Raw genomic sequence first — 10,812 nt, forward strand, 5'->3', positions numbered from 1 at the left:
GTCGTGCGCCTGGTGGTAAGCGTCACGCCTGTCCATAACAGTTGCAGTGCCGCTCGTAGGGCAACGAACAACTTATGTCTCAGGTGACACCCGGAGACATAAGTTGCTCGTTCGTCGCCTCGTCGCCTATAAAAATCTTGGTTTATCAAGAATCATTCAAGGTGAGTTAAGAGATACCAAACTAGCAACACAGGTACGTAGAACATATAGGCTATAGGTACTTAATCTCCGTAACTTTCCATAAACAGGGGCGAGCTGAACTCGGCAATTTCCCCGAGGTGTACGCGTGATATGAATCAGGTTTATTTCAGACCCGGGAAAAACTATTTTCCCAGCTAATTGCTTTCACGCTGACTCGAGTTACTGGAACGTGTGGCGTGAAAATAAAACAGGTAAGAAATTATTGATTGCGATAAGCCTTAAAGTACTATGAAATATTCCACAATAACATTGTAATGACAGACATTCTCTAGTAATTTCTTGCTAAGTTCTAAGTACATATAAACTTAATACTCGAGACCTAACGATTTGTTTTCTAATATATTTAAAGCTAATTTAACATCAGTTAATTCTCATTTTTTATTTATTTTGTAATTTGTTTAAGTGCACGTATCTTTTTGTCTTATGCCTATCTTTCTTAGATCTGCCTTGTAACGCGTGATTGCGGGACGGATGAGAGCGATCGCGCTGTTTTTCCCTTTTCTTTCCAACATCTTTTCAGCGCGCTCAATCGCACACTGAAAAAAAAAAAGAATTGTTACACGTAACCAAACTTTTAGCTACAGGTTACCAAAATCGAGTGACAACTGAACCGAGGGCTTACTAGTAGCTAAATCGAGTTTTGTAAAGAGAGTTACTTGTAACTAAACTGTTAATAGTTACCTGGCACTAAATAAGTTTAGCAAAAATGATTGAATAAATGAGTGAACGAGGTTCACAGACAGGTATTTGTACCAAAGTACTTTGTCTAACAGCAACAATAGCTTAGTTATTTTCAACACAATGGTTTGCTTGTACCAAATCGAATTAGTATTGCTATGGATAGGTACTTTTTAATTAAAATTAAATAAATGTAGTATTGCTATTCATACAGAAATAGTTAACTATTGATAGGCAACTTGTTGAAAATCAATTAAATAAATTATTTTGTTATCGATGACTAAACTGAGGTGTAGTGACGAAATAAACTAGTTTGCTTTTTTATAATTAACATGTTGAGTAACACCTAAATAAAATAGTTTATCTATTTATTGCTGATATTATTTTGTTACCAGTAGCGCGTTGCTAGGCGGCTGTTGGACCAAATACACGGGTTAAAATTGCCACTTTAAAAAATGTGCTCATAAGTTTCAGTCAGTTAGAACTGACTAAAATAATTGAGTACGTAAAAATATTTTTTTTTTTAAAGAGAAAATTTTAACCCGTGTATATTTGGTCCAACAGCTGTCTGAAGATTTTATAGATGACGGTTTACATGTAAAAAGAAAAGAATATAGTAAAATCTTGTAATTGTTTACTTTTCCTAGTTACACAAAGACAAAAAATATGGTGGAAAAAGGACGACAGTGGAAAGGAAGAACCCCTGAAGCGACATTTTTTTTTGTGAAATAAGAAAAAGATGTTTATTTCAACTATATATATTTACAACTTAATTTCATAAAAAATATCGCTTTAGGAGTTGTTCCTTTCCACAGTCGATAGATTAAAGTTCAGTAAATACCCGCTAACACTCAGTAGGACGTCGTAGCACGACATGGAAAGTGGAGTGCATGCACTGCAGCATTATTTTACCACAATTGAAGCTTACTTCTACCGGCCTTACTGATAAAAAAATATTTAAGTTATGTTTGTTAATGAAACAAGTGTTTTATTTCTTTTGAACTCACCAAATATGGCATAGATTTACAGAAACAAAACACTGTTTCATTCACAAATATAGCTCCATGTATACAATTTCAATGTTTGTTTCAATACTGTTACGTATAACAATAATACTATATGACTATTTTAGTTTTTTAAAGCATTTGTTTTTTAATGGTCGATTTTATCGATCGATCGCAATCAGCTTGAAATCTAATCTAGTAACAAATCTAATTCAAATTCAAAATAATCTTTATTTCATAGGTAAACATTATTACACTTGAAATCGTCACAACGGTTAAACTCTACCGCTCATTCGTAAGGCAGATTCCCCTGAGAAGAATGAGCAAGAAACTCTAGGGGTTGCTCTTTGTAAATAACATTTACAATTTTTTTATTTGAAACATCAGAGATCGAGACTACCTCCATGAGCTAAACGGGTTACTACCACGGATTTTTGTCATCCAAGTACGCATCTCGTTGTAGGTATGTTAAAACAAAACAAAAAGTGAAGCTACAAAAACTTCTCTAAGACAATAAATATTTTTAATAAATTTCAATAGACTCATTATTAACGACAAAATAATTTTCACCTGGCTTCTGACCGGAAAAATATCGACTGAAGGTCCTTCAGTAGATAATTTTAACCTGTCCTCGTAAAACTTATAACTAGGAACAAAGAACTAATCATCACATGAAAGCGATTACAAAGTATTGACAGATTAGTATTTTTTTGTCCCTAGTGATAAGATGCTGTGATGCGGCCGCTCTGGTAAGGTCTCAAACAAATTAATAATCAAAAAAAAAAAACAAATCTTAATCTATACACAAACTCTTTGTGTAACATAGCTTTTCCCATTGAAAGCAATATTTATATGAATAGGCAAGAACGAAAGTCAATTTTCCTGAAAAATATAAATTTTTGTTTCATTTATTGGCACCTCTACCTCAAAACAATGATAGTGATCATCAAAATCTGCAGTTGATAACAAAGTACATTCTAATAAAATCTTGTCGCAATTAAAAACAAATATATTTTTACAGTCATAAAACCTATCTCGTTTAGATTTCTAATGTCATTTATGAAAATTGTTCCAGGCTTGTAATGTGTCATTTTTACTATTGCCCATGTAACACATGTGAGAGATTGATTTGAATCCAAATTCAAAGAGTTTAAAACTTCTTTGCGTTTATTATTAGAAATTCTTTTTATAGCTCCAGTTGTAACAAGAGGACATAAAAAATCTTTTATGAATATTTCATTAAGTTGTAGCTGATGTTTGGTAGCTAGGGCCAGTGTAAGGTTGCGACGATTAAATGAAGCACAAGCAGCTATTTTCGATAATCTATGTTTGACTTCATAACGTATAGATCACATACTAATGAGAGGTCCAAAATTTAACATCATTGCATTGCATGATAGTGAAGTAGGAAATGAAATTTAGGTTTTAAAGTTTCGGACGTTAATAGCGTATATAGTTCATTTAGCTGCGATACCAAGAACTTTAAAGCAATACAATTCTCTTTGGTAACAATGGGACATATTGTTATGTCTATGACTTTCCTTGGTGTAATGTATGTACATTTGCCAATATGGATCATCTTTCGGTACAAAATGGCCAATAAGCAAAGCAAAGTAACGTACAAAAGTTAACATTTCTGAAGCAGAAAGGCGAATGTTACCCTTAGAAATATGTTCCATGCTCGTAGGGCAAGGTTTATTGTGACTATCGGGACCGTAATCGCAATTTACTATCCTTAAAATTTTAAAAGTTTCTTTAGAAGTTTAAAACTTTTAAAGAAAAGTATTTTAAATCTCGAATATACTTCAAAATTAGAAAAGGCATTATATATTTGGCAACTCCCTCTAATATGTCATGCATGATATCGACGCCAACTTGTTGAAATAAACTAAAATTATTAACTGCCAACCAAACAGATTTTTCCTTAAGAGGGAGCAGAGGAAAAATTCCTAATCTTCGATTTGATTTTAGACGGGTATATCCACTTGAAAGTTAAAAATAAAATATTGTATGAGTAACTACACGATATATTCAAGCATAGACACTAATCAGAAACATAAAAACAATAAAGTTTTCTCGATAGATAAAAACCACGAAATTACCTCTAAATTTCACATTTTTTCGATTCATCCTCGAAATGCTACAGGTTATTAGGACAAAAATTAGATAATTAATTATATTTATGCATGATTGAGAACTGTCACTACGGATTTTTTTTAATCCCTTTAGTTTTAGAGTTACTCCGCTAAAATGAATTTGGTACTTTTAATGCGCAAAACTCAACATCTGTCGTCACGCGAACTTCAGGCATATATTTGTTTCACAAATTTGGGCGGAGCCAACGTCAAAACTTTTTTGGCATGCTCCCTCTTAATACCTGTAATACTTGGACAATTTAGCAGTAGTTGTTCTTTGTAATTTTTTTTTAATTTCTAGATGACACTGACGAAAGAACAGATCTGATGGCTTTCATGGCCATACCGTTTCTTAGGACACTAATGCCACAGTGAAAATCAATAAGGGAAAAGGACCACAATGGCGACCATCGAAACAGGAGGTGCTCGATGGTTTCATCATCCACATAAAAACTCCTCTGAAATCGAAGAAACTATTACCAGACGACAAGGAAAATTGCAAAAAAATAGGACTGCACTTGCAACCTTTTATAATAGTTGTCGGGACTTAACTAAGGGAAATTTCCGGAAGATATATCGTCCTCAATAAAATTCGGTATGAAGTAACATCTTTGCTAACAGCAGTTGATGCATGTTTTAAAATTATTTTTGTATTGAATGCAGAATATCCATCAGAATGTAAGCACGCTTGGCAATTTATACAAAAAGCTTTGTTTCAATTAGACACTAAATTTGAAAAAAATTATACAACACTAAATACTTTAATAACGGATCTCAAAACATTTAATACCAATACTGATTGACTTTTATTCTAAAATAGTACTCAAAAATGCGGCTGTGTTTTCTGTGTTTGACTCCATCAGGTTTCAAATTCCAGTTTTTGTTTAGTTTTTCGTCAGTTTCCGGATACAACATTTTAAAGTCCTTCAAAAGCTGCAAACAAATATTATTATAGACATTTATTTAGAACAGATAAAATACAAATAAACGTATACTTACCAGATTTATGCCTCCTGGCTGATTTAGAGCTTTGAATTGTCGATAATAGTCCTCAATTGAGATAGCACTTGATGCTAAAAGGCTTAATCTTTGCTTAGTTGTAAACTCCCAATGTGACTCTACAGTCGACGATGGATCCATACAGTTTTCAAGTCATAAAATTTTTTGCTCGATATCATCATCTTTATTTTGTAAAAGGTTGATGGCCTCTTGTGTGGTTGCATTGCGACAGGGCGATTCTGTAGAAGGTTGTCTTCCAGAAACTATGACACCTGTTTTTATGTATTCACGTCTTTTTTGTGTGTAGCAATCAAATAGTTTCCCCTGTGCAGAGTTTTTTGACGAGTTTTGAACGATTTGAAGGTTGTGAAATATACTGCAGGGCTTTCCTTTTTAAATACTTTGTTAATTTCAAAGGCCCATTGGTATAATCTTGAACTGGAAATCTTGATATTTGGGTGGTCTTTTAATTCGTTTGTTATGTTAAGATTGCAGTCTCCTTCTGGCCGCATTATTTAATAATCCAGTCTCTTGAAAGCGAAGAAGTAACCCCTTTCCTTCGTTACACGGACTCAAAATCGTATAAACTTCTTCAAAATTGAATTATCGTTATTCGGATACATTACGATACATATCTACAGTGTGGTTCTTAAAAATAGTTTTATCTTTGAAATGACATCTGACAAGTCTTAAAAAGTACCACATATATGTCGCACCCCTCACCAAACATGTTTATTGCTCCATTAGATATAGTAAAAACATAACCCACAATCTCTCCAATTGGATTAGATACAGAAAAATATAACCCACATTGTCTCCAACTAAACATGTTTGACGTAATTCCACTTATGCCATTCTTCCACGAAGGGTGCGATGTATAAAAAAAATTAAACTTGCCATGCTAAGTCTGCAGTTATACGACGCGAAAATATTCGGGCGGCCTGTACGACTATAGTGGTGCGAAAGGTCAAACTTTATGTAGGTTTCTACGTTACTAACTATAGTGTGTTTTTTTTAACTGGGACAGTATGGGGAAAACAAATACAGGGAAACTGTCTTAGGAATCATTCTGTCTTTTTTTGTGAAAACGATTTTGGCGTAGTCAATTTTTTGGTTAAGCGTGAGTTGTCCATAAAATTTTTTTTAGTGCTGATTGACTCAGTTTCGTGAAAGGAGCATTTCGTAATACTGGAAGAAAAAATCGGGACTGCAGAAGTTTAGTTAGTTAGAAGTTAGTGAGGCCAAATCTAATAAAAAAACATGTTCATGTAAAATTAATAACATTTTATTAAATTTGACCAATTTCTGCAGTCCCGATTTTTTTCTGCCGATACAATGAAATGATCCTTGATGATCCACTGAAATGATCCACTGAGTCAGTTAACACTAAAAAAATCATCAATTTTATTTTATTCATTTTCATGGACAACTCACGCTTGACCAAAAAATTTACTATGCCAAAATTGTTTCCACAAAAAAAAGAATGGTTCCTAAGACAGTTTCCCTATATCTCCCATACTTTCCAATTTCCCCATACCGTCCCAGTTTCAAAAATATCACTCTGTATGTCTGTGCAAAATTTCGTCAAAATGGGAAATTGTTACCAACTCATGAATTGATTGTTCTCGTTGTTGCTTGACCTACACGATCTATTGTTATGTCACGTACCCAATATCCATCTCGTTTCGCGATCAAAAGGTGCGCAAAATTTCGTCGAAATCGGTTCAGTTATTTAGGTGTGAAAAGGTACCTATTAGACAAACAACTTACTTACGCATTTATAATATTGGTATGGATTTCAACATGAATTCCAGAGACTGTTATATCTGAGCGTAGAATGACCTTCTCGGTTCACGGTACTTGGGTACCTACTTTTTAAATACCTATTATGCTGGGTCGCACTCGATCGCATTATGCGCTTATGCGATTAACGCGATAACGAATGCCATTAAGCATTAGAGTGGCCCCAGCATTATAGGTAACTTAAAATAAAAAGCAAGAACAAACCATAGGTACTTACACATGTATTAGAACTGCCAAGAGGTTCCTCATTCTCTATATTAGAGTTTGGTTCAGCTAAATCAAGCAGTTGTAGGGCTGAATCTTCTAAAACAGGCAGATCACTGGTTCTCGGTACAGATACCTCATTACTATGCTGCAAAGATAAGTATATGGTAGAACTAAAGAAGTTATTTTCCTGGGTTTATTTTAGCTGTGCAATATTAACCAAGAGACAGTGACTTTCACATCTATAATTTCTACTCTTCAGTTACTGTAATTGTAAAAAAATAATAATTTCAAATTAAATAATATTAGTATGCATTAACAACAATATTGCAAATTACTGTAATTTATAATACTTCAATTCACATGTTTCTTTACCAAATAGAAGCGTAAAGAGATTTCTCCCAACTAGTTGTGTATGAGTTTTTAAATTCACCTGAAGGTTTGGCAGACTTAAAATAAAACACAGGTACCTAGTAAAACATATAGTAATAATAATAAAATGAAAGGGCAAAAAGTCAAACTGGGAGTGTAGTAATTTAGTAATCATTGTATATAAATAGTAAGTAGGAAATTAAAATAATTTTCATTAATGCTGTTAATACCTCTGGGTCAGATGTAATCTGTATTAATTCCTTAATATCATCCTGTGATAACATCTGGAGAGTTTCAGAATCAATTGCTTGTTCTGTTAATAAGAAAACAAAGAAAAATTAATATTGATACAGTGCACTATCATAATTGCTAATGTGTTAAGAAATAATCAAAGACCCTTTGTAATTTGTTTAATAATTTTTTTCTATGATTTTTTTCAATAAATTTAAATGTAAATTGCGTGTCATTACAGCTTAACACTTTATTTTCATTGTCATGTTATTTTTTAATTTTATTTTAACTTTTTTTTTTCCACGAAATGTTTAATTATACAATTGCACTGTTATATTTACATCAATTAACTAGGTACTTATTTTGACCTCATAATTAATTATTTAATATTATTATTTCAACAAAACTTCAGTTATTTTCACCTAAATGAATAATTTGCATTTGAGTCAATAAGGATTTATTATTAAATTTTTTAAAATTGTATCTGAATATCTATTGTGATGGGATACCTTTACTTGGCCTATGCATAAGAACAGTGCCTTAACTAAATATTGATTACATTTTTGAAATCTAGGTATTTATGTGAAATCTGTTGGTATTCCGAACAAATAAATAAATACCTATGTAATTTGTAAATATTTCATAGCACATGACTGTAGAATTAAGTAGCTTCATCGACCAGCATCACCCTTTACAGTATTTTACCATATTGGTACCAGCCAATAAAAAACAACCAAAGAGTGAGGGTCTATAACCAGTATCACATTGACCAGCAAGACAGACGTGATACCTACTTGATATCTATTAGAATGATGAAATTAGTCATAGCTATTAAGTGTCTAATTAGAATCAGTGAAAAAATTAATGTCAAGGACAAGATCACGGGGTCAACCCTTAGTAATACCGCTGAGACTTTTGTATTGAGCTGTCATCATCATAGTGTTGGGTAGGACATGAAATTAAAATGAGTTTGAGGCAGTACCTCATTTGAAAAAATGAGGAGGTGCAATGTCCTACTGCAAATGAGGCAAGGTAGTGGTAAGAATGTTTGCACCTACGGCAATGACTCAACAGACAGGGAATATTAAGCACATTTTCATAAGTTGATGGTATCAATCCATTAGACACCTTAAGTATTATGATATAGTATAAATAATTGCTAATTTTATTTAGTACCTACTATGGTAGTATGATCATCAAACAGGGAATATTAAGCACCTTTTCATAACTTGATGGCATCAATTATTAGATAACATGAGTGTTAAGATATGGCTATGACACAAGGCGAGGTGTAAGGTGGGACATTTTTATGACGTGAGGTGTTGACACAAACTAACCAAGCGAGTGGTACAAACGAGTTGCCTCGTGTATGAGTAACTCAACACTACATCATCACCATATTCATCATCTCCTCAATCAAACTCTGTCGGTATTACCATGCGATCACCCAGGACAATTTAAATACCTATATAGTCACGCACCTCAACTCGGCCATGTGGAGTATAGACCACATTCATTGTAAAGAACAGTCACACATACACAGAGTACCTACTTTATTATACATTTATGGGTCACATACTTACTAATTACTAATTCAAATTAGAATCAAATGAGCACATACCTTTAAACAAGTTGATGTACATTTCCAGACCCCATGATTTGAAATAATCGGCCAACGGATCCACTGAGACGTCGTCCATTACAGGTCTTGGTTTCGAATGGCTCAATTTCACAACAAACGTATAATTTTTCATAAATTTCAAATAGATCGATGCCTATAATGATGCACAAAAACCCCAATCGAGCTCAAAGAATTTGAAATTCTTCCATACACAGGCAACGCTTCTTCTTTGTGAACGGCTGCGGCGAAATATGTTTATTTATTTATTTATATTATCGTTCTTATTAGAACGAACGTGTTGAAAGTTTCGTTTACAGGGCATGAAGCTCGGGAGGCGAGGGAGTCGCGTTTTAGTTATACGGTTTTGTGTAAAGAAACAAAATGTTATCTTTTAATTTATAAACAACTTTATATTAGGATATGAAATTTCTTTGGCTTGTTCGTCATGTGTTATGAGTAGGCACCTAGTTACCTAAAACAAAATTTGTCTAAATTAAAAAAAAAAAATATTTATGAAATACTAAACTTTTTTTAGTATTATTTAGCTAAGTCTATTTTAACAAAATATTACTAAAGACTAGAGTTAATATTAGATAGATGTACTTGGCATCCAGTTAACAAAAAAGTTTGGTTACTTCGTTTTAGTAAATATTAGCTAAACTTTTATCTAACATTAGACAACGACTGACTAGAAAAACCGGTTTAGGATTATGCAGCAAAATCATTTTTGCTATTTTCAACAAAAATTTAGTAAATAATAACCAAAATTGCATTTAGCCAAACCAGTTCAATTATTTCTTTTTTTTTTTTCAGTGCAAACGATTGCTGTATCACGCGCAATAAAGTGTTTATGTAAAGCTCGCTATTTTTATCTTCATTTCATTTCCATTTCATTTCACCTAAAGTAAAGGCACTAGTTACCAAAAACGTTCTGATTTTGTGACACAATAAATGCATGACGCTACTTACCCGATTTACATTTCGTAAGGAAAGTCAGTACATTATCATGATTAAAAGTGTAAAGATGGTCTTAAAATTGACGTAGGATTTTAAAGAACACTTACTTTAAAGTCTGATCCAAAGAAACTGGCTTGCGATGCGAATGCAAAATAATTGGATTTAGCAGGAAGCACTGCCAATAGCGTACCTACGTGAGCCAAATCGCATGAAAGTTCATTTCTTGAGCACCAAGGCTTAATAATGTCGCGTCCTCGACTTACAAAAAATTTCAATAAAGTCGAATAGTAAACATCTTATGCACACCTTAATACATTTTTTTTCTCTAACGTGTTCGGAAATGTTTGTATTTCTTTAAAAAAATTAACTCGTAATGTTTATTATTTATGGACCGTGCTACATTTTCCCGGCAGTGCCCGGCAAAGGAAGTATGAAAATCTATTACTGTCCGCTGCTCTAAACTTTTAAATCTATCTACTCTACTACAACAATGAACTATGAAAATGAAAATGAAATGAAAAAAAACATTGACTTACAAATAAAAAAATGAAAAATGGCAAATGAAAATCTCCTACAGCCACAGATTTAGTATATTGGGTACCTACAT

At 33.0% G+C, this 10,812-nt stretch overlaps 1 protein-coding gene across 3 annotated transcripts; it reads right to left on the minus strand.

The window, feature by feature from the left end:
• Window positions 1-368: 368 nt before the first annotated feature.
• LOC113239514 lies at window positions 369-10,505 on the minus strand. Of its 3 annotated transcripts, XM_026476552.1 has the most exons (5): window positions 10,313-10,505; window positions 9,249-9,487; window positions 7,627-7,709; window positions 7,038-7,172; window positions 369-737 (listed from the first exon to the last, which is right to left on the minus strand). In XM_026476552.1, exons 2-5 carry the CDS (start codon window positions 9,379-9,381, stop codon window positions 600-602), a joined length of 489 nt encoding a protein of 162 aa, XP_026332337.1. In that variant the 5' UTR covers window positions 9,382-9,487; window positions 10,313-10,505; the 3' UTR covers window positions 369-599. The 3 variants fall into 3 exon arrangements, with proteins under 3 accessions (XP_026332337.1, XP_026332336.1, XP_026332338.1); XM_026476551.1 differs by lacking the exon at window positions 10,313-10,505 and having other exon boundaries at window positions 9,249-9,680; XM_026476553.1 differs by lacking the exons at window positions 369-737; window positions 10,313-10,505 and adding an exon at window positions 6,719-6,767 and having other exon boundaries at window positions 9,249-9,680.
• Between the last annotated feature and the right edge of the window lie 307 nt (window positions 10,506-10,812).

The sequence above is a fragment of the Hyposmocoma kahamanoa genome, unplaced genomic scaffold (genome assembly GCF_003589595.1).
Source record: "Hyposmocoma kahamanoa isolate Upper Pololo Valley unplaced genomic scaffold, ASM358959v1 99879, whole genome shotgun sequence".
Classification (NCBI taxonomy): Eukaryota; Metazoa; Arthropoda; class Insecta; order Lepidoptera; family Cosmopterigidae; genus Hyposmocoma; species Hyposmocoma kahamanoa.

Coding starts and splice junctions, on each gene's coding strand:
- LOC113239514 (XM_026476552.1), bottom strand. CDS start 9,381: ATGAAAAATTATACGTTTGTTGTGAAATTGAGCCATTCGAAACCAAGA. Junction 7,710..9,248: donor GTACATCAACTTGTTTAAAG/GTATGTGCTCAT, acceptor TCTTATTAACAG/AACAAGCAATTGATTCTGAA. Junction 7,173..7,626: donor AGATTACATCTGACCCAGAG/GTATTAACAGCA, acceptor TTATCTTTGCAG/CATAGTAATGAGGTATCTGT.